This window comes from Orussus abietinus, unplaced genomic scaffold (genome assembly GCF_000612105.2).
Source record: "Orussus abietinus isolate OABI.00-Male unplaced genomic scaffold, Oabi_2.0 scaffold1, whole genome shotgun sequence".
In the NCBI taxonomy this organism is placed as follows: Eukaryota; Metazoa; Arthropoda; class Insecta; order Hymenoptera; family Orussidae; genus Orussus; species Orussus abietinus.
In genome coordinates, this window is record NW_019396017.1 from 955,093 (window position 1) to 978,910 (window position 23,818).

Consider the following 23,818-nt stretch of genomic DNA (forward strand, 5'->3'; position numbering starts at 1 on the left):
ATACCGTTTCGTTACGATCAAGAATTTGTTGACAGTCCAGAAGTCATTTTCCATTTATTAAAGAAATGACAATTTATTAGACTCTTCTGTTTTGATCTTGAGAGTCGACTCTTTCTACGTACTTCAAACGTAGATCGCGAGATGGCGCGTCCGTCATCTCTTACTTTTCTTCCTCGCGTTTTGATCAAGTGAGAAACTTTTAACATCTGTAACGTATCCGTAGATGGTACGCTAGAATTATTGTTGAAATTGAAATCATTAGAATTCAGTTTTCGTAACCGACATTCTGCAACAGAGATGAGTTGGGAGATTGCTCACGGGCATGGTATTACCATCACGAGTACGTGAGCCGTCAACGTCGACTGGTAGATGGCACCGCCATCGCGAGTGCGCGAGCCCCTACCAGATATTCGTTGCGCAGTCCTTGGGGACAAAAAACAATGAAAAGTAACGTACGTAACCAGAGGGCAGCACAGGATGCGATCGCGCGACCCTGCCCCTGAGCAATCACCTAACTCATCTCTGTCTTCAATTCTACTCTAAGAAGGTGACGCCACCCCGTGAGCGATTCTCCAACCTCCTTGAAGTTTATTACTCGAGCCGAGCAATCAATTATTTGAATTTGAATGGGACGTTACGCAGAAATAAAATTCCTCGAACGAACAAAGCCACGCAAAGTATGTTCGTAGTATGTACATAAGCCAACATAACCTCTTTTCGACTCTATGTAAATATGATTTGTACTGGAACGATAATTTCAGAATTTCTGACTCAAAATTTAAGACGTGCCAGGAGATACAGTCTTATCGAACTATATTCTAAGTAGAAAAACGGTAAGCTAAAGATCTGGTTAATTCCACAGAAGGAGCTACGTGAAAAGGAGACACATCTCGATGGCGTCGAAGAGGGCCAAGGGGAAAGTTCGCCAAAGGGCGAAGAAAGGCGACTAGAACGGTGAAAGGAATGCCCTGCGGACCATTACCAGTTATCCACAGATCCGACCACGACTACGAGAGACATAGTCAACGGACTGCGGAAATTTCCAGTCCAAAAGCGCTCCCGGATCGAATCTTCGGACGCCAACACGTTAGGTGACTTTACCAGACATATAACTCGATACCTATTCGCCTTGCCTTATAGGAAGGAAGAGTTTATTTCTCTTACACGGCGAAAGATTCGCTAAATACCTAGAATCGCACGTGAGCAGCTACAGAATAGACATTTTACCATCGCAATTCCGAAAATTCTAATTACGCGAATTCTCGAATGGGCGATGACGCTCGATCGCATATAATCACACGTTAGCCCGTTTAATTATTTTCTTTAAGGTGCAAATGGATTTACCCGCAGTTGCACGAGACCTAAGAGAAGTTCTAGACGCGTTAGAAGCCGCTAGCATACATTTTATTCAGGAGTCGTGAATGCGCGTTGTTTTATTCACGCACTCATAGCTTATGGCATTACTAAACAGGAGCGAAAGGATACGTCTTGATTCCTACAGCCATCGACTATTCCGCCATACAGACCGCATTCGGGTCCCGATATTCCCCGGTCTATATAATTTACGAGCATCGTAATGACGTCGCGCATTAATGCGGATTTTTATCAACTACCGTTTATATACAGGCCCAAAATTGGCGAAAGGACGATAAAAGAGGCGACATGCGTTAAATCCATTTTATTATCGCTATTATTACCGTCGCTCGGGCCCATAAGCCATAAAACGTCTCGCTACATTCAATAAAATATATGGAACATACATTAAAATCAGCAATGACGAAGTGGCTATATATGTAGAAATCTATTATAAAAGGAGGTTCTTATCCCGCGAGCCTTGGAGTCGTCGAAAGAATATAAAAAGATGGTAAACAACCGTCAATGTTTCGGAAGCCACGTGCGCCCCGTTCCAAGTAGGTTACGCCATTGGTCCCCCGCCGAAACGGAGCGCAGCGAAGTCCCGGCCACGTCCGACTAACGAACGGCCGTAAAGTGTCGCTTACCAGGGCGCGATAGAGCGGCAGGAAGGCGGAAAAGGGAGAGGGACGGAGGGGCAACGCTCCGCTCGCAGGGCGCGAGCGAGAGAAACGCCGCGAGGCGTCGCGTGCGCGTGCGAGAGAGGGGGACGGAGGTCGTACTCCCGTGCTCCGCGGCGGACGTATATAGTGCACGTGCATCGATTACGTCTGTCGGGGCCACGTGGAGCTGCAACCGTTTGGGATTGGACGGCCGGTCGTCGGGCGGCGGGCGCCGGCTGCCGGGGGAAGGGAGGTTACAGTCGGTCGAATGAGGGTCGGGTCGGAGGGCCGGGGATGAGAGATCGGTGAAGGACGCTCCTTTCAGCCGACGACGGAGTGGGGGCTTCGCTTACACGTGCGAGCCCTCTTTCCCCGCTTTGTCGCCCGCCTCTTCCCGATTCTCCTACGCAACCGCCGAGCGGCGCCTCGATCGCTACCTGTCGGATATTTGCGGAAGATCGCTCGCCGATTTAGCCTTTTGGGTATCCTAACCACTGTGCCATACCGGACCATTCCTGATCCTACCTTTTGGAGGCTTGGATTATACCCGTACCTCTGCGTCGCGGCCATTCGAGTGCCGAGACGCGCGTCCTTTGTATCGGCCGCACGCCGGACGCGGTCTCGTAGCGAATTAGGTTATCTTTGTCTACTGTACTTTGACACTCGGTTGGCGACGTTTCGTGCAGAGTGCGTAGAAAAACTTAATAGTGGAAACGAAATAACCTTATTGCTAGGTATGTCGTTTGGCGGGTCCCTTCTCGAGCTATTATTTTATACACGTTAGTTTTCCGTCCCCTTACAGGAATCGATCCAGCCGTTTGGCGTCTTCAAGTTTTCATATCTCTCCCCCTCGGCTTCATTCAAATCAGATTCTCTATCTCCCTCGTTCGCACGTCTCCATGACGCGCCTGCTCGTTCGCACTTCTTGCCCTCGACTTCGTCGCCAACCTAATGTCGTTCTTCGCCCGGATTTACATCGACGGCTCGGACATAAATGCGAGTGTCAAATGGACTGTAAAAAGTGAAAATATTTCCCAGGAAATCTAAGCACCTTGGAGGAGGAAATCGATTGTTTCGCTTCGGTCGAGCCGTTCCTCAAAGATTTGTTTTTCGCCACGTGCCGCCGACGTGGCTGTAATCCTGTAAACCCGGTTGACATAGATTTCGTAACCAATATAGAAATCCCGAAGACGCTCGCAACGTTCGTCCGTGCTCGTTACGAGGACTTGTTATGTCTAAGTGACAGCAGCACGCGAATTGTCCGACATTAAGGCGCGTCGCGATAAGTTTCACGTAACGTCTCACGTTGCTCGAATAGGTACCGCGCATATAAAACTGCCGGTTAAGAATAGCCTTTGTTTTCTTGTTTATTCGTCGAGATACCCAATGATAAATTGTTCCAACGGGTCGTACAAGGGCGGTCGACGGTGCTCGCGCGTTTTCAGACCACCGGATTGCGAAAAATGAGTCACGCTGCAATAAGACTCCGATATGCAAAACACGGGCCAGGGAAAGGCGCAGCATGAATGCATTCACCTTGATTTACAATCTAAACAAAAACGAGGTGGGCAGATAAGTAAGCAGATATACGTACACCCTTGCCACGAGTTAAATTCCGAGAACGTACGTGTCTCCATTTACAATTTCTCTATCCCTTTCCTTTATTTATAGCTACACTGCGAATAAAATTTCATCGAACCGGAGAGATATTTCTTTGAACAGTACCAATGGGATATCTTGTTAATTCAAAGAATTCCAATAAATTTTGCACAATATTTCCTCGGAATGACAATTTATCTGAGTTCATCTTAGCGCAAATTCTTTGAATTAACGAATTATTTCTTCGGTACTATTAAAGAAATATTTCTTTGGTTCAATTCTTTTTTTTTTCTCATTGTCAATTCCTGTTTTATACATTTAATTCGTCCATTATTGTCTCATTTACCTATCTGGGATTGAGAATGGTAATATTCGAAAACTCTAGAGCGTTATGTCAGGCTTCGCGAAATGTGAGTCACGTGGCGACGAGTCTCCGGTTTGCAGCGAGAGTCTAAATCCCCGGAAGGCGGCCGACTAGTCGAGGGGTGCGAGAGGAGCGGTGCTTTAGACGCATTTGCCAGCGTAAATGCGGTCGGCTATGGTTGACGCATATTCGACGTGTCGGTAGGTATCGGTCGGTACTATTTCCACAGTGCGCACGCGCCGCTGCTTTCTCACGAAATCCTTCCTCATTGGAGGGGATGCACGTGCCGCGCGTTCTTATCATGATTATTATGATTGTGCCGCGGCACCGCCACGAGGAGCGAACATGGCACCGCGGGATCGGCTCAGTTGCCCTCCGGACGTCGTCGAGGGTGCGTCGCCGTGCCACGCTCGCTCGCATTCCAAGGGCTCTTCCCTTATTTCAAGGCATAGCTTGGTCGCCCTAACCTCGTTTTTAACCCTTTCGGTGAAACTCCGATTAATCGACACGGTTATACCTATAATAGAGCTTCCGTCGGGTACGCGGAGTGACCGATAAACCCTGTGCCGCGAAATACCGATAAAGGACTGCTCAACTTCGCGTTGAATTTCCCATCAAGGAAACCCGGGGAACCGAAAGTCGCCCGAGTTCCAACTGAAGGTATGTGACATTCGTTTAACGCGTGCTCTGTGTACAAATGGACGATTACGGATGTAATTGCGACGAAGTTAGAGTCCATTTGTGTGAATCAACGGAAGGGTGGGCACTTGGGAGGTCTATAATATCCGGCGATGATTATCGGGACGAAAAGTTATGATCGTCAACGCCCCACACCTCTGGAATTTATTTCAGAGCGCAGACTATGCGATTGTTGAATCGATATAACAGGTGCGAAGCTCAGGCAATTCTACAAGATCTGTGGATTATTTGAATGGTTCTTTTATTTTTCCTTCTAAGGGGAATTTGCGGCTTTTGTCGGAGATTTACGAGCGTCGGGGTAGCGATATCTGCGTGCGGGGGTTGGCATCGATCTCTTAACTTTGTCACGTTGCTTGTCGGAATATGGACGTGTACCGTTCGACCCTACCGTAATCACTTCCTCGTCCTTGTCAGTCGGAATGGCCGACGAGTGTTTATCTGCGAGGAATTGGCCAAATATGTGGACAATTGGAGGGACGAGTCGAGGCCGCTTCCCGCTTGGACTCCGAATTCACCGTGAAAAGGGTCGAATGATTTCTTTTCTTTGGTGAAAAATTAATTAGTTCTTCGAAAATCATGCCGGAAGATGGGGCGAGGTGATTCCTCGATAAAATGGCTTCCTCCCTTGCCCGTTGCCACGAGTCTTCGTGTTTGTTGTGCTGTGTTGTTTGCGCGGGAACTCGCGTACACCAAAGTGTTTACTACAGAACAAACAGGCGCTACTCAATGACGGTAATTCGTTGCAATAAATTGGGAACGAAAGGCGACCTTCCGAGGATTTATTCCGACTCGTAATTGCACAGCTGCGTGTACGTACCTTCGCGTCTGCACGTGTTGATGCGACGTTTATCATTTTTTTTTCCTTTTTGCGTTAAGGGGGTTGCGCGATAGAATTCTTACCATTGAAAATCAATTATCTCTGCTTCAAGGCAAGACACGAGATGATTAGTTTGATGCAATTTTCTCAGGTGTGGAATCATCATTTTACACGTGATACGAGCTTACGTGTTAATTGCTTTTTTCTCGCGTTAAGGGGGTGCGCTATGAAATTCTTATATGTGAATTTTCTGTAATGCAAGGTAGAACGCGAGATGCTCCGTTTGGTGGAGTTTTCTTAGTTGCGGAATCATCGAGTGACACGGGCTTACCCTTGGCAAGGTTATGAGCAAATTAACCGGGCGATTGTGCGCTCCGACAAATGCGAATTCATTTGCATCGGCTGCGTGCCCGGGAGAAATAAAGCGATTACCGCAGAAAGCGTCGGCAATTTTCCGAGAGGTGAGGCAGGGGCCACTTGCTTAACTATTAATAGCAAAAAAACTCGGCGGGAAAGACGTCATTATGCAAAAGTATGACTTATTCGGAGCCAAGTGACATGCCGCCGGAGCGATTCCTCGAGACAAATCGATCGATCGTCCCGCCGTGGAATTAGCATTAGCATCTCCGGCGAGTCTGCAAACGATGTCGCCAAATTCCGAGATTTCGATCTTCCTTGTCATTTCCCTTGAGAAGAAATCACCTGCGACCGTTCTTTATTGTTCGGTCGATCTTTACAAAAGAGTCGTCGCTTTTTATCCGAAAGCGACGCCCATGGGTCAACGTTGCATATTCTTTCGGCTGCGGCGAAATGCGATTACTTTGCAATTGGCGGGCTTATTCCAGGCCCTGTCACGTTGACGCAGCACGTACACTTCGCAATGAGATTGGCTCGACGTAAAGAACCTTAGGCAACGGAGCCACGTGCTCGGGCCCAGGCATTCTAGGGAATATTTCCCTCCCCTTCTAGGGGAAACTCCCCCGCGCGGAGCGAGTGCCAAAAAATGTCTAAACGTTCCCCTAATAATTCCCCGCTAATGTACTGAACTCCTTCCTCTCATTAATTCCTTCTTTAACCCTCTAATTACGAAACGCCACTATAGTGGCTTCCGTATGACTAATGTCTTTTTATTCCCATGTATTCAAAGCGACAAATGAATATCGTATTCATATAAAATATTATCACTCCGCGGTCGAGTTATCCGTACAGGTGGTACTCTCCGTGTTCGACTGATTAAAGGGTTAAGGTGATGTGAATGTGGCGTCGAAGAGGTTTCGTTTATAAAACTTTTCTTCCCACTCGATTTACCGAATAGCTAGAAACTTTACAACGTGAATAGGAAGACTATAAGGAAGGTCCTGAAACTCATGAAATTTCAATTGTTTTCAAATGTGTTTATAGGTATTTGTCAAAATAGCTTATAAAAAACGACCTACCTTAGGGTTTCCATATTCACGTTTTAAAGTATGAAACGATTTGAGACTCCCAGTTCGGAGAAAGGTTTAATGAACGATTGAGCTTTCGGATGCCGCTTTCATATCCCCTTAACACCTTCGATATTAACCATCTTTACTATCGCGTTAACTCCGGATTCGAGGTAGAAAAACCACTCGGTGATGGTAATTGCGATTTTCTCGAGCGATCGTTCGTTCCGCTCGTAACTCGGTGGCACGTTCGCACCTGCAGGTGTGCCACTCCCTTTGGGGAAGTGCACGTGATATCTCGGCGACGACGCACGAGGCCTCACGTTCGCGTGCAGGTGCGTCTTAATGGGCTTAGCGAATCGGTAATGAAATTGTACCCAGCGAGTTTAGCGCAGCTTCGCATTAATACGGACTCCGGTAAATCCTCCGAGATGGGATTTTAATTTCCTCGCGTTTGTTTCTCCCCGGTCAGGCTTCGATTCTTTACGCTCCCCCTTGGGACTGGTTATTCCTGGATTACGTGGATTTATGTATCTCTTGGACGCGAGATAGCTGTCGCCTGATGATAGTCACTAAGAGTCCTATATAGGTCTCATCGATTCGGAGAGGAATTGATGAATCGTCTAGGCTGGCTTCGTGGTAGCGAGACTTTTAAATTCTGCGTCTATGGGCGCGACCGCGATATAGCCGTTATCGCCTATCGGCTTTTGTACTATGTTTCTACTGTCCTCTACATACAAGTACGTACTCGGTAACGCAGCCGCCCACGTGGACTCGCTCGTTATCAGTTTATCCTTTGTTAATTCTCGGCGGTAACACTGGCTCGTTGAAATGTTTGTTCGACGCGATATCCGCCGATTGCGAAATGTCGCCTCGTGCGAAGGGGCCGACCCCCGTTGCGCCAATGCACGCGCGATAATCCCGCGACTTGTGGATGTAACTTCAATTCAGATAATTAACAACGGGAAATTGGTCGATATGGGTGAACACGCGCACCACGTCGTACACTTCGGGTCTCCTTACGACTAGGACATCGGATAACCGAGAAAGCCTAAACCGTTAAATAATAGAGAAAAAATGGAATTCTTCCCGAAAGACAGAAACGAGGTTTGAGCGCGGTGGGCATTTAATTACGATAACGAGGCACTGAGAAAAATGAAGATGACATCAAACTGGCATAGAGAACTCGGTACTTTATGTAACATTTCTTAGAACTGGGTGTGCCGAATCGTTGGAAATTTTACCTCGGAAATGTGCAATCTAGTGGCACTCGTGGAATGAAGTGCTTCTTGTATAAAAGAATTTGTATGAAAAATTAAAGAAAATGTTTACGACTGAATTTTGATATAATAATTTTTTTTATTTTTTATTTTTCCTTGCGGTAAGGGGAAAGTTTCATTAATGGTGCCATTTTCATATCGCCTTAATCGCGGATTAATTCCACCAGCCAGGTTGCGACCTGTCGGCGTTCGAGGTGAAACATCGAAGCCGATCGATATCGGCACGAGAGAGGCAATTCTTGGCGCGAGAAGAACAGCCTCGCGGCTGATTTCCGACAACTATTTCAGTCCCGCGCTCGCCGGGCCGAGCGAGTCAGCTGAACGGCGACACGTGGCGCCTGGGTTACACGTGGAAGACAACGGGGGATAAAATACCTGTATTAATTATACAATTATCGGAAAATCGATGAGGATTTGGTTGACCGGGCACGCGCACCTCCAGGAGCTCTCGACGCCTTTATCGGAACGCGGCCATGTCGAGTTAAGCAGCGGAATGAGAAAATCCGATCGGTCTCAATAAGTGCAGCTGCAACTGCAGCCGATGTTATCGATCACGGGACCCATACAACGATCGTTTTCTACCTCGACGGTTTCAAGGCGAACTTTCCTCCTCGAGGCGACAAAATATCATTTAAACAGTGGGGAGGGAAACGAGACTCGAATGAGTAACGTGCACTTCGGTCGGCTAAACCGCAGCTGCGCTCGAGACTCACCTTCTCAGATTTACTTTGTACGGTTCCTTTTTTTCTCTCTCTCTCTTTTTTTCTTCCTTTTCTTAAAGTGCAGCGGAATATACGCGTTTTCCAAACATTTGCTAACGTTCGATCGTGCGAGGCGGAGAATGGTAGTTGACACTCTGGGCTCGTAAAACGTGATGAAAGGTGTCCACAGAGGAGATATTATTATCCACGCCGGCAGTCACTCTTGACGCCGGTAATACGGTTTACCGAGCATTATGTCCGTTTTCTTTTCGCTTTTATTAACGCTGTGCTGGAACGCCGGCGGAGTGGCGGCACTGCTCGCATAAATCCTCCCTGTCGCGATTTATGCCCTTTTTTGTAATAGCTCCCGCACATTTTTCCCCACGTGCCGGATGAGGTTACGATTAAAAGCCGAAGCGTGCCCGGCGCACTTTATCGCTTATGAATCACCCGAGAAATCTCTTCGGTGCGAGACAAACTGGTCGAATGTGGCGATTCCGCCCGCTGTGTGGGTTATCGTGACCGGTGCCGACACGTCGCGGCACGTGCGCGGTCTCTAACGACGGAAATTCTCCGCACGCGGGGACGGTACATGGAAATTTTTATCCCGGAGCAGGCGCATAGACGGGTTCCCCGGTTTTTGGAGGAAAGGTCCATTTTGGAGAAAATGTCCATCTCGGAGGAAGCTCGAAGTCGAGGGGCTCGATACCCACTCGATTCCCCACCGAGACAGAAATCGTGTCACGCGTTACCTCTACGAGCTGTAACCTAGACGCCAATCCCTAAACAACTATAAGAAACTATTACGGAAAGGATGAATAATTTAAAAAATCATAGGTTTATTCGTTTTGGGCCCTCGCGATTATTTCTCAGCTCGTGGTGGTAACGCTTAACACTTTTTCTTCCAGTGTCCAGGGTCGAAGGTCCTGTCCGTCATTTGTCGAGTCGTCCGCCTTAATTATGTCGATCTCGACCCAGCCATTGTTTATAATCCACGGGGAGAGAGAGAGAGAAAAAAAAATGTCGGAAAAAAGTGAGGGTCTGAATATTTTTCAGCGCTCCCATCCGTGCCGTGACGCCTCGAGAAGACAATATCTCACCAGCGGAGATTCTTCGGGTCACGGGCACGTGGTGTAAGAAAGTACGTCCTTCTCGGGGCCGCCGCGGGTTCTCCACGTGTCGTTACGCGTGGTCGACACTCGTGTCGAGGAGGAAAAAGAGAGAAGCTACGAGCTTGGCGGACGCGTTACGAAATTCGTCTCGTTTAGGGCCCGTTAACCTTAGAGAGGAGATGAGGAGTCCCGATCTCAGGCCGGTGATTTCCCGCGAGCGTAATTGCGAGGGGAATTAATCGATACCCGAAAACGCACTCGCACGTGGCAAGGACCCGGCACGGAAGCAACGTCAATTGCGAAACCTTGTTACTCCGCGACTTCTGCCTTGCGAAAGGAGATGAGAGAAGCGGGTCGCCTTTAATTACTTTACATGCGGCGCACGACCTGGCCGCGAACAATTGCGCTACCGAGAGATTTCACTTAAAGAGGATGTGTCGCGAAATCTTGTTTGACGAAGATAGCGATTTGGGGCGAAACTCTGCCGGATCCTTTGATTAAAGGCATATACGATGTATGGTGACGTAAGTAAAGAGGTTGCGATGACGAAAGAGATTTGACGCGAAACTCTGCCGGGTCCTTTGATTAAAAGCATGCACGGTGTATGGGGTCGCGAGTAAAAAAGAGTTTCGATGATAACAGCGATTTGGGGCGAAACTCTGTCGGATCCTTTGATTAAAAGCATGTACGATGTATGGGGTCGTAAGTAAAGAGGTTCCGATGATGATAGAAATTTGGCGCGAAACTCTGCCGGGTCCTTTGGCAGATTTCACGCCATGTACATGCGATGCGCCGTGAATCCTGACTCGCCGAGGAGAGAACAACCGCTGCTCGAGTATGTAGGATGGCGATGGGCCTGAAATTATGCGAAAATGTAGATAGAGTTCCGCGAGCGGAAAGTCGCGCTAAGGAACCCGCGGTACACGTGTATTCTTGGAACAATTATAGTCACGGACTGATTGTTCGCACACTCGCCCGCCTCTCGTCGCAGTGCAGCGGTGACTTCCGGCGCGAGTCCCCGGTAACCGTGTCTGAGTCACGGAATCCTGGTTTCTATGTTCCCTCGCGCGATACTTCGATAAAAGCGGCGTTTCGTAAGAACGGCGCGCGTGCGGGGCCTTTAACCGGCCCCACGTGTTTTGGGACACGCACGTGGACCTCCCGGGAAATTCGGCCTCCCTCCGGGAAGGCCGGACCCCGCTATCTCAGAGTCTCATTGATAAGCCAATAATTTAATCCCTTGCCCGAGCGATGACGAGTCGGAATCCGGGCCAAACAAACAACGAAACGAATGGTGGCAAGTACGAAAATAGAACGTACGGAATTCGGGACACTTTTGAGAATCACGAACTAAATTTGTCATGGATAACAAAAAATAATAACAGAAAAGGTGAATATTAACGTTCTCGGGGGCGATGCCACGTTAACTCGTTCGGGGAGGGAGTAAATATTCCGACATTAGTTTCGGGACGAGCACGTGGACGTTCCAAAAATTTTGACCTCCCTCCGAGCAGGCTGGACCTTGCTATTGCGAGACTTCATTGATAAGCCGGTAATTTAACTCCCCCACGTGTTTGGCCAGCACACGTGGGCCTCCCAAGAAATACGGCCTCCCTCCAGGAAGGCCGGACTTTGGCTTTGCCCGGCAAAGTTCCATTGATAAACGCGGCTAGGGACGTGCGTAAACACGCGCGACACGTGTCGCGCCTCTCGGGCCTCCACGTGGACCCGAAGCCGGAGGGAAAATAGCTCCTTATCGGCGCCCGCGGGGTGTGTATTCGGGAAGGCGACTCGCCACAAAGGCGCGAACCAACGACCCGTGAATCTCCCCGGCAAAAAGGGAAAATGCTAAGTACGGGTTCTCCTTCCGCAACGGCTTAATCATCGCCTATAGAATTATTCCGCGCTAAATTTAAGTAAACACGTCGACGTTGTGGCGCGTACCGATGCATGTTAATAGATCCATTGATCCAGCCGATCCGTTAACGGTCAAGCGACGCATACGTCCAACAATGGCGATTCAATTTGTTCCGCAAATATGCCACGTCAGTGGACGACGTCTTTGTAACTTTATGACAGTTGACCGGCTCCTCCTGGAATAATCGTTGATCGAGCACTGCAATTAATATCACTTATCGATCCGTCAACGGATGCATGTCGATCGGAATCGCCGTAATGATGCTCGACAACGATACGTGGTAGCGCTGCGTCTGAGACGAGAAAGAAAAGGCGCAAAAAGTCAGCCGTACACGCGTCCAACTTGACTCACCGTTTAGCGCATAACGCGTTTAATAAACCGCATCTAGTCTTCGCAGTTTCCAGAATCGATTCGCCACGTGTGGTCTGTATCGCGCTATGCCATTCAACTCGTCGACCGGTGCTCGCAGCGATGAGCCCGAGTGGCTCTTGGCCTCGAGCAAACGCCTTTTTTCTATCGAGCAGGTACTGGTTCCGAGAAAATGCGGTGCAGTTTCTCCAGACGGCCCTCCGCGCAGCCGGTCCGCGCAGCGAGACGCGTCACGTGGGCGCCGCCATTTTGGGTTTGGGGAGTCCCGAGAGAGCGGTTCTTAGGAGTCTACCGTCTGTTGGTTCCTTTTTCCGCCGCCAGGGCCACGGGCGCGCCGCAGCACGTGGATCCGGCGTCGCCGATCGGCGCGTGGGTCCTTTCTTGCTGCATTAGCGTAGACGCGCGAAGGTTTGTCCTCGTACCTAACCTTTAACGTTAAAAGACGTCTTTTCGTCTCTTAAGGTGATATGAAAGGGTCATTCTATAATATCTGTATAAAACATAATATGTTTACAATTTTTCTCCAAACTGAATGCACCGAATCTTTTGAAATTTCGCCGTGAGATTAAAAAGGTCGTAAGGAAGAACGTGGTGCTTATGAGATTTTATTTTCAAATAAAAATATGTATTCTTGGATCTAGTCTGGGACAAATAAAAAATCCTTTTTTTATTAAAACTGAGAATTCACGAGTACCGCGTTCTCCCTTAGGGCCTCCATAATCAGTTTGGAGAAAAGTTTTATAAGTATTTTAACATTTTATGTATGCAGAATGACGCTTTCATATCACCTTAAAGACAACCGATAGAATACGTTCTTCGACGCCAAGAGTAAAGTATGGCTACTGGGGCATAGAAACGATCGTCTATCGCTGAGGTCGAAACGACCGAAGCGAGGTTAGGATCAACAGCGGCGGTCAGGGGTGCAAAGGCGCCGCCATGGCCGCGCGCATATTCGCACCGAATCGCGACGTCACACCGAAGAGTAACGACACGATCGATGCACTCGGCCCCTCTGCCGCGCCGCTGGCTGCATACCGCGCGTGCAGGGGCCCCTCCTCGATCGGGCGCGCTCTAAAAATAACCACTTCGGAAACGGGAAAACAAGAAAGGGATCCTCCCGATATCTCGGCCGGCCGGGCGGGCGTCAACGCCCTCTGACCTCGGCGACACGCGTCGGCTTTAAAGCGGCGCGGTCATCTGGAAATTGGGCCCTCTCAATTCCGCCAGCGAGACCGCCTGGGCAAGCTTTGAGGGCACTTTCGAGGTATTTCTCGTGTGACGTGATATCTGGAAACTGACGGGTCCAGAGGCTGCGCTTCGGTGACCTCCCGAAAGCTCCGCGACCTTCGCCTTTGTGACCCCTCGACGCGTCGATATTTCCCTAGTGGCCATGCCGCCTTTAAATTCGCTTCCTACACGGGTCTCGATACGTGCAGTCGACTACCCACGTAATCGCTGGCCTAGCGTTTCGACGCTCCTACATGCCAGGACTTCCAGGACACCGTTCGCGTCAGAGAGGTCACGGCGCCCTTCAAAATGGGGTTCGGAAAGAGAGACGCGTATCGCTCGTCGGTGTCCGTTTCCATGCCTTTGTTCCTCCGCCTCGGTGTGACGTATAAACGCGATAATAATAAAATGAGAGAGAGAGAGAGAGAGGGTCTCGATAATTCGGAGCAGCCGCCCTGCCGCCCGCTCGGCCTGGGGTCGTTGACCCCGGGGAGCGAAATAACACCTCGGCGAGACGGCAGGGCGCCGAGGGCGGGCGTACACCTCGCGGGTCGCCGGGAGTATCGAGCTTTGTCCTCGCAGGAAAAGGATGCGCCGAAGCCGGCCCGACCCCAACCCAAACCCGGCGGCGTTTCCCGGGTCGCCCGGCCGACCGGCCGGGATGACTCGGGTTCATCGACCTCCCGGCCACGTGTGCGCCAGGAGCGCCACCCATCCTCTCCTCGCGGTGAGCGCGAAGAGAGTGCGGGAGACGGCGCGGCGCACGGCCGAGGACGCGGCCGCCCGAGGGGTGGGGGTCGGAGGGCTGGAGCGACGCGACGCGCCGCGGGGTGGGGGGCCACGCGCGCACGTGGCCGGGTCGCCCAGTGCACCCCGATGCATGGGGCAGGAACCACGGAGTTCCGGGATTTGCTAATTTCGTGTTCCATTTTTACACGCCGAGTTCTTAATCGTTCTTAATCCTGCCCGAGACGTAACCTAGACGTGTCTCAAATCTAGTGAACTCGTATGCGATTCGCTGCCATTTCTGGGGATATTCACGATTTGCCAGGTGATCACCGCACTCGTGATCGATTTTTTTTTCGTTCTTATATTTTCTATATGGACGGTGTTTTAGGTTAGGTGTAGGTTTTTGGGGGAGAAACGGTCGGGGAGGATTCTGGCGAAACGATGAGCCGGACTCGCGTGACCACGGACGATAAACGATCGCGACTCGCTGGTGCCAAATGCCACCCTCTCTGAGGGTGAACTCGCGACAGACGCGGGGGAGGAGCGTGAGGAGAATCGCTTGTCGTAGGCGCACACGTGTCGAGTGTAACGCTTCCTGCAACTCCGGCGGTCCGATTAATGCTCGGACCACGCTTGATATCCGGAACACGGGGCCAAATTGGGCGGCTCGGAGGTGGCGAGGAGGCAAGACAACGTTTACGAGTTGTCTTCGCGCATTTCGATCATTCGGACGGTTCTCGGATTTTGATCGCTTCGTCCAACCTGCATCTCCGAGTGAGTCACGCCAGAGGACGTGCGACCTAACGAAGTGCGACACGTGCCGTCTTGGGGCTCTCATTGCCGCTACGGAACTACCCGAAACCGCCCGAAGTGGCCCGAGTGGACCCGAGCGGTCCATTGTTATCTCGCGCCCGCCTCGAGATGTCGATAGTCGCTACCGAAATTGTCCCAGATACGAATTTGCAAAAGTACAGGGATGTAGGATATGTGGGCTTGATCCGATCTTTATTTTGATATTCTCGCGGAAGGAGCTAATAGAATAACGAGCGAATCGGCTCCTTAATACGAAAATCAACGGTAGGTATAACGCCGAGTGACGCCGAATTCGGGCTCCGAGAATTTTGGCAATCTCGTCACGTGGCTAAATTAGTAATCCTCGTGGTATACTAATACCGGTAGTTTGGCACTTGCTTGGAATAATTCCGTGGAACGCGTTTCGAGCCAGCATTCGTCAACGAGAGAGCGCCGATTTCCTTTTGATTAATTTCGAGAGAAAAGGACCCGATCGAGACTCCGAGTATCGAAAGTCCTCTTCAGCCAATTTAAATCTTCTTATTTATTGAGAATTATCCCTGCATTTTGGACCACTCGATTGATTATATCGACGCGGTTAGCTCACGTCCTTTCTTCCGATTTACGTAATTACTAGAATCAACCAGGCGTTCTTAATAGTTTCTAATCTACGGAGATGCGAATCTCGGTGTATTTTCGTTACATCATTCGCGTGGGTGAGAAAAAAAAATTAAATATGGATAGACTTTCCTTTTCCTCGTGATTTCACATTCTCTGCACTCGGTACATCGCGTTATTTCGATACATTACCCGGCAGAAATACAAGTTGGCCGATTTCCCCGGAAGGAAAGTGCCAATCACTGCTGATCGCATGCATAAAGGATGATAACGATCGATAATGGCGATCCTGTGTCCCCATTGACGTCCACTCCCACGCGAGGGTAATCCTGTCACGACAATTGAACGATACTCCGACACAGCTTTCGAGCTTTGCCCGTGCCGCCCCATGGCTCGCTAAAGGAACAGGAAAAGCAAGTGGATCGATTTTCTCTCCTTTTCTATCCCATCCTCGACGACCGGAGAACGTCTCCTGCGCCATTCGAATTCTCTCAGTTCGAATGAAAAATGACAAATTCATACATCTCGATCTTAATTGCACGTTTTCAAAAATTCGGAAAGTGAGACGCCTCCGTTGTTGCCAACACGTAATTCATGCGTTTGATTAACAATTAATGCGAAATGAAAATAATCCGAATAAAAAGTGAAGATAATTAATTAATATCATCGAATTCTCTGTAAATTTGAAAGGTTCACTTCCAACGCGCGTGGCAGCTATGTATCGATTTTTCAGCGCAAGTTGAATGCAAGTACCTTGGTCGATATGACTGCCTTACATTTGTGTACCGTATCATGTCTGATACGCGGAGGAGGCATTCATGTCTGAAAGTGTTGTTTATACATGTATGTGGTCATATTTTGAGGATATCAGACAAGTGCCCGGTTATTTTCACGGTTTTCACGGTGGTGAGTGCACGTGTCTCGCTTCTGTACCATCCGTGGATGGAAAGACAGAGACGCGAGGACACGCACGGAACTGGTACGCGAAAACGCGCGTGTCGGGCATGGCGTTCTGCACGTGTGCCCATGGGGTTCAAGGACACCATGGTGCGCCCCGGGTCGGTCCCTTGGTGGACCCTGGGGCCCCTGGAACCCCTTTTGACCGAACCTCCACGTCCGGAACTACCCCTCGAACGGCCGTTTAATATCCCAGCTGTCACCCCATGACGATACTCGTTACGAGCGCCTATTCGACGTCGAGATGGGCGATTCCTTGAAAAGTCAATTTTTTCCAACGAAGAGAGATCGAGCGAATTTTTCGAATCGATTCGTCAACTGCCAATCAATTTTTCTATGCATCGATACCATCATCACCTTTTTAAGCGTGGCGCAAGCTTTTATTCCTTTTTCCCAAATCTACTCCTGAATTCAATCCGCGCAATTTCTAAGGCCAGTTCTTTATTCATATGATAAGAATGGTATACAATAAATAATTGATCGCTTGACCGAATGAATTCAAACAATTTCTGCGTCGACTTTTGCAAGCTCGATTCCGTTCGGTTTGATTTTTCTTTTTTTTCACGGGCCTCGTGAATGTTATTTGAGAAATTTGACGGCGATCGAAGCACATGACTGTCACGCGCATTGCGCTTAAATGGCGAGAAATGTAAGAGTCGGTTTCAGGAGTCGCTTGATTAGTTTTGTCAGGTGGCCAGTTCGATTTCCGGAGCGAACACCTCGCTTTCCTAATCTCCCGCCGACGGCGGCTATATCCGTGGAATGCGTTATTTTTAAGTACCGGGATACATGACCGCTGCAACGATGCCCGACATGCCGGCGATATTTTTACAGCGATTTCCGAGCCTCTCCTCGAGTTAGGATGACAGTTCCGTGTCCGATAAGAACGGCCGTTCCTCGTTGTCGCGACAGGTCGATCGGTTTTGGCGCAGCCGTGGCCGAGGACCGTAAAAAGTGGTCCCGATGACAGGATAAGCATCCGTAATTTATATCGAGCCTCGAGAGTACTCCTCCTCCCGTTAATTAGGTCGCCGGGCAATCAGCGACTCGCCAAAGGGAATTATTTATTGCTAGTCGCGATTCTTTTCTCTCCCCAATTTTTTCTTTCTCTTTTATCTTTCTATCGTCACTTTACTAATTAAACGTTTCCGCTTGTCACGATGTAGTCGACGATGTCTCGGTATTCCGATCTGAGATTCTTCTTATCGGAAGGTAATTCGGTAATCTCGTTTTGCGCAGAAACATGGCGCCGACCATATGCCTCTCGGAACTCCCCGTTACGAGGGGCTCATCCAGTCCGTATACCCGGAGGCGGCTCAAGACTCACAATGGAGGAATCGGGAAGCGCCAGCAACATCACCAACGGGCCGATATCAAGCAGATATTAAACGCACCGTCCGAGGACAGCATACCCGCGCCGCCCTCCGAGAACTTCCTCTGGGATCCCCAATTTGCGACGGATTCCTGCACCCCGGTGGTTTTGAACTCCTCGCAGAATTCCACGGCTAGGGTCCCGAAAGATCCCCAAGAATATTGGAAGACGATCATCACGAGACGCGAAGGTGAGCATTCTTCTTCCCTAATTTTCAAAAGTATATTCTAAATATATTTTAGCATCTTTGGTAAACTCACTTTTATGTACTTTTGGATTTCTCAATGGAAACTTCTTACAGGTCGTACGCATAAATTCGCACATTATGAAATGACGATTGGGTCGTTAAAACGATTTTCTTTTTTTGTTACGAATAATTATGAACGACCTATATTTATTCCATTTAGTTTAGAAGTTTCACTTTCAACCGGCGTGGCGGCTAATCGTTTTTTAAGGCATACGTTGATTGCAATTATCTCTGCACTTCAGGTCTTTTAAACATCGTAAGCCGTACCATGGCGCTGGTACGACGCAATCAAATACTGCAGAAACGAGTGAACGCCCTGAGGGCCGAGACGCAAGATTTCATCCAATCGGTCCTCAGCAACCCCGAAAACAAGCAATGCCAGGAAAATAAAGAAGCCCCTTCCAAGGAATCCGTCGTTTCCTCGACAACCGACGAGGTCTCCACGACGCCAACGTCACCTCCAACTTCGGACTCGATGAATACCTTGACGAATTGCGTAACGTCAACGTCCTCCTCTTCGGAGTTCGACAGCGACACGTCCATGGATTACGCCTCGGATGATTCTGAGAACTCTAAGTTGTAAATCGGGAAACATCCGCGGCAGACCCGATCGACGGATTCTGCCTTTCCGATCGAACAGCGCGATGCAATCGGCTTTTCTATGGTAGATGCTGCGAAGTTGTCGAGCTCCGATAGTGCATAGAGTTAAAGGGCTGGTCCACGTAGGACGTGAGATGTCATAATGAACCCGATAAGAATGAATTACGAGCCTCTGAAAGGGTCCATCAAATGTTTGTCACTATAAACAATGCACCAACGAGGGAGTCTCCTCTGCGACGAAGGGCGGAATTGAACTGGGGGTAATTGTATTTGTAATACCCGTGAAGGCGCATTATGGGAATCAATAATTCACTTGAGACGTATATTCTGTAGTATCGAATAGTGAAGTGGGACGAGGATAGTAGCAGGATACGTCAAGTTCGTGGTTTTGTTGCATGATCGCTTTAGCGTTTCTTGATGCAGAATCGACTCGTTCGGTCAGAGTGAAAAGGAGAAATTCGGTTAACGAGGTCGTAAAATCGCAGGGAATCGGAATGGTTTCGTTTGTGGGATCATGGTCGAGTTGTTTTTATGGTGTACTTTATGCGGATGATTTCGCGAGGCGAGTTAAGATAGAACTCTCTATTTATGTTACTCCACGAGAAGTCTCGAGTACCCCTTTGTGAAAGTACGGACTTAAATGCCGCGTTGACGGTTTTCTTGCGCTTAGGCTAAGCTTATACACGTTGAAGACGTTAAATTACAGATCGTAGAATAAATGCCGGATTATCGGATTCGCGTACTGGGAGCAGTAGTGTCCGAAATGCTACTATAGATAGTAGTAAGTCCGCATGGATCGTGCAAACCGCAATTGGTAAATTTCGCTCAGAGGTTTACCAGAATATCAATCCCACAAGCAATGTAAATTCTGTAACTAAACGGTTTTGTGATGGTGTGATAATCATTGTAATTTAGGGATAGTACTACGTAATTCGACATTTAAATCAGGCACGTGATAATAAATAAGTATATCTCCTTAATGTCGATTCTACACTCGAACAAATTATCAATAGAGTTTGTGCCTAGCAATGCAGAACTAACTTCCGATTATTAGAGCAATATGAATAATTATAATTTACCGCGTTTAGGAGTAAGGTCGTGGGTATGACCCAGGTGAGACAATTTGGCGCGTTTCCTTCTCTGCTCGGCTGTTGGGTGTTGAGAGGAAACTGACTTTCTAACTTTTTACGCTTGATAAGTATATTATCCGAGCAAGCGCAAATGGAGAAAATATTTTCTTACGGAATTTCGTGTGTATTGGTGGTGCGGAATCGAAATGCGCTAAAGTGTGGGTATTACTGATAAGGTATAAAACGTAGCTTCTACCATATCAACGTGCTTAGCTTAGCATCGTAGGAGAGCATATTTTATATCACTTTAGAACGCGGAACAACCAAATTAAATATCTTTACATAGGTCGTCGCGAGATGTATGTTGTATGTCCACGTATTCCGAATCTTCATCGTTCTTCATTTTCATTTTATTACCTTTTAGATGCTTGTAGTGTAAGCTCGCGTATATTACTGTATATTTCACGGTGATCTCGCTTTTTCTTAAGCCCTTGTGAATTCATTTTTAGAGCGATGCAGAAAAATCGACTCCCAATTTTACTGGTCTTACCAGGTGTTAGTTTTAATACCGAACTTCCTTTAGATCTTCATGGTTTCTTGTAAATTGCTCGTAGTTAACAATAGGTGAAGCGATTAGTACTCCGAGTCTTAAAATCGCTGATACAGATGCTTTCCGAATGGTTTGTACCTATCGGCCGACTTGCACTAGCGCAAGTGAAAAACAATCTACAGATTCCTGCACAAAGGGATAATACACGTGTACGTGAAAGTTAGCATGTGATGTTTCATAGTGTTCGACGCATATGACATCGAGTTTATTATAAATAATTTATTTATTTATTGTACGGCGTATCATCAGAGATTCAACATTCATTACCTTTATAGTATTAAATATATAATCAACTTGATTCCCGAACATGTTGAAAAAATAGACACCTTTGAATAAACCGTAAGATTTTATTAATTAGCCCTTCAATTAACAGCTGACGTTATTTACACTGATTTACAACGATTAATTCTCTCTCCTTATTTCAACGGAGAGAAGTAATTAGACATATCTTGGCAAAGGTTCATTATAATCTCCTGCACAATGTGCAATAATGGTCCTTGATTTGGACATGTCTGAAATTCCTTACATTTCATTAATATCCCTTATTGTTCATCTTATGCCATTCCCAATTTTAAATACAGATGTGTTTAATGTGCATCAGGTGATTGGGATAAAAGCACTATGAGTACCCAAAATTGTAGTAAAGCCTAAACACAGATATAATAAATAAAACAGATGTAATGTACTGGAAGGAGTTTAGACAAAAAATGTGCTATACTTACGATATAAAAGAATATTAAAATTCTAGCCAATGGATATCGCCGGAGGAAGACACCTGTACGAACACTGATAGCATCCAATGACGAGTAAGCTCTTTTTACTCTTCTTGTTACGCCAGTATCAAAAGGGGTTTCAGCAAAAAAGGGAGGAATTTGGGCTTTTACATCATCCGTGTCATTTACGTTATTATACAATAAATTCTTTCTCATATTTCCCATGACGTCTCGATGCTCATGCTGTGTATAAGTAATACCGTCACAGGTTGATTACGAAAAATAAAAGAAGGGTGTAAACTAATGTAACGTACTTCGATCTTTTCCAGTTGCAAACGCAAGGCATTTCTTTCAGTGGTTAGGCTTTCTAACGCTTGTTGTTTTACTACCAACGTCTGAGTAAGACTTGATAATCTTGCTTCAATTTCGCTGTTTGGTGTCGAGGCCGCGGATAATTGTGATCGCAATCGTAAAATATTTGCTTGCTGTTTTTGTAACTTTTGCGAGAAACTGTCTTGCTGTCGCGTCAATTCCTCTCTTAGAGATTTTAATTCCTAAACGAATTTCATTCATAATGTATATTATAAAAATTAATTGAAGGTTGTTTAACATCCCTACGAATTACCTCTGAATTGTTTCGTGCATCTTCTTCAACTTCCAATCGTCTACGTCTTTCTACAGTAATTACTTCTTGAGCTCGTATATTAGTCTCAACCGATTGTTGTCTAATTTTTTCAAACTTAAGTTCTGCATTGGTCAATTCTTCTCTTGCTAACCGTAACTGCTCGCAGAGTTGCTGATTTTCTTCTCTTAGAGAATCTCGTTCTTGTCTGAAGTAATATGGTAACCACTTACAATATTAATATCGATATGATTACATGAATATAAACTGACCAAAGAATCATTTATTACAGAGCCATTTAAATCATACCGTAATTGATCAAGTTCCATGACTGTTGTGACATCATCCAATCCTGTGGTAACGTTACTTCTTAATTCTGTTATTAATTTTTCCTTTTCCTGTAACGTCTTAAGGGCTCTAGCACGATGCTGATCAAGTTCTGATCTTGTGGAATTTAACTCTGATCTAATTCTCTCCACAGTTAACTGCATTTCTGCTATTTGCTTTACATACTGCGAAGTCTCAAGTGTCAATGTCTGTATGCTTTCTTTCAATGCATCCACTTCCTTTTGATGGTCCATTTGTTGCTTGTCAAGTAACAGATTCTTTTCTTCCAGATCTTTTTGTGCACTTTGCAGGTGTGTGTTTAAATCAATGTCTCCAGTATTTCTTACCAAGAGTTCTGTTTCAATTTTTGTTTGACCCAAAATTGGTTCATCTTCCACTCTAATAGCATGTACATGTTCCTGCGATATAGTTTTGTCTGTGTAAGAAAAAAAGTGTAAAGAAATACCATTAAAGTAGAAAAATGTAGAAAAATAATTTGACGTCCTGAATAAAACGGTATTTACCATTTTCAGCAGAGTTTCCTTCATACTGGTTTATTAATAATTTCTGGGATAATAATTGTGTTTCAGGTGTCATCCTTTCACTTTCATTATGTGACTTCACACTTTCACCTTCACTTATTAATGGAATAATAACATCTTTATCTGGAACATCTATGGATGTGTAGTTCCCTTTTAAATTCACATCGTCATCAGAAATAGACAATATTCTTGCATCGGAGCAATTTATTGCAGGTTCCAAAATCACTGTTTCAGGAACGGATGGTGATGCCAAAGACATAAGTTCAACATTCCTTTTTGGTGATACAGTGGGGGTATTTAAGTATGTAATCAATTCTTCCTCTTTATCCACTTTTAATTTACCTGGACTCATGGACCCCAAATTTGGTGTTGATCGTGTATATGGGAAATGTTTCGGAGACCCAAATGGAGACATCGATCCAACATTTTTTACAACCCTGAGATGTTTATTAATCACAGCATTAAAATATGGGTAAAAGAGCAACTAACAATCTTAATAATTACCCAGAGGGTAGTGCAGTCCATGTAATCGCTGAATGATGTTGTTGCGACTCCATTTCATATTTATCTTTACTTAGTACAGCAGCTGTATTTTGGTCTATTTTGTTAAGCAGATTTTCTGCCTTATCGGCAAGACCTGATAGCCAAGCCATTTTAAACCCAATCCTTGCCTGCAGGGCCAAGGTCTTTAGCACGATCTAAAACGCTGAACATTTGACACGTATGCGCATTTAAAATAACCTCAAACGTCTCGATTGACATAAAGTATCTGTTAATGGGTTAATAACATTCAAAATAGTTCAAATAATTGCCGTTAGTTTGATTGTGATTAAAATTGTATTTATATGATATAGTTTTGAGTCTAAATACTTTAAAAAATATATCAAATTCAGTACTTGACATTCAGGATGATCAGTGCCAGTTCTGGGAGTAGCAAGATATTGAGAGTGGTTTTACGTACTCAATGATCGATTGCAGTTGTGCTGTGATCATACGGAGCTTACAGAACTAAATACATTTAGCAGTTAAATTCGAAAAAGTATCAACTTATAAACACAAGTTGAACATTAATAAATATGTATATTTCAGATGTA

The 23,818-nt window shown here is 46.7% G+C and overlaps 2 protein-coding genes across 7 annotated transcripts; one reads left to right on the forward strand and one right to left on the reverse strand.

The window, feature by feature from the left end:
* The first annotated feature begins 879 nt into the window (after positions 1-879).
* LOC105698153 lies at positions 880-20,877 on the forward strand. 5 transcript variants are annotated; one of them, XM_012422155.2, is made up of 3 exons: positions 880-1,091; positions 17,861-18,183; positions 18,483-20,877. In XM_012422155.2, exons 1-3 carry the CDS (start codon positions 964-966, stop codon positions 18,821-18,823), a joined length of 792 nt encoding a protein of 263 aa, XP_012277578.1. In that variant the 5' UTR covers positions 880-963; the 3' UTR covers positions 18,824-20,877. The 5 variants fall into 5 exon arrangements, with proteins under 5 accessions (XP_012277578.1, XP_012277581.1, XP_012277579.1 ...); XM_012422158.2 differs by lacking the exon at positions 880-1,091 and adding an exon at positions 3,509-3,579; XM_012422156.2 differs by lacking the exon at positions 880-1,091 and adding an exon at positions 4,322-4,638.
* Positions 20,848-23,652, reverse strand: LOC105698152 (golgin-84). 2 transcript variants are annotated; one of them, XM_012422154.1, is made up of 8 exons: positions 23,621-23,652; positions 23,229-23,430; positions 22,707-23,161; positions 22,165-22,618; positions 21,859-22,063; positions 21,548-21,787; positions 21,243-21,476; positions 20,848-21,167 (listed from the first exon to the last, which is right to left on the reverse strand). In XM_012422154.1, the coding sequence occupies exons 2-8, from the start codon at positions 23,375-23,377 to the stop codon at positions 21,108-21,110; spliced, it is 1,797 nt and encodes a 598-aa protein (XP_012277577.1). In that variant the 5' UTR covers positions 23,378-23,430; positions 23,621-23,652; the 3' UTR covers positions 20,848-21,107. The 2 variants fall into 2 exon arrangements, with proteins under 2 accessions (XP_012277577.1, XP_012277575.1); XM_012422152.1 differs by having other exon boundaries at positions 23,229-23,646.
* Between the last annotated feature and the right edge of the window lie 166 nt (positions 23,653-23,818).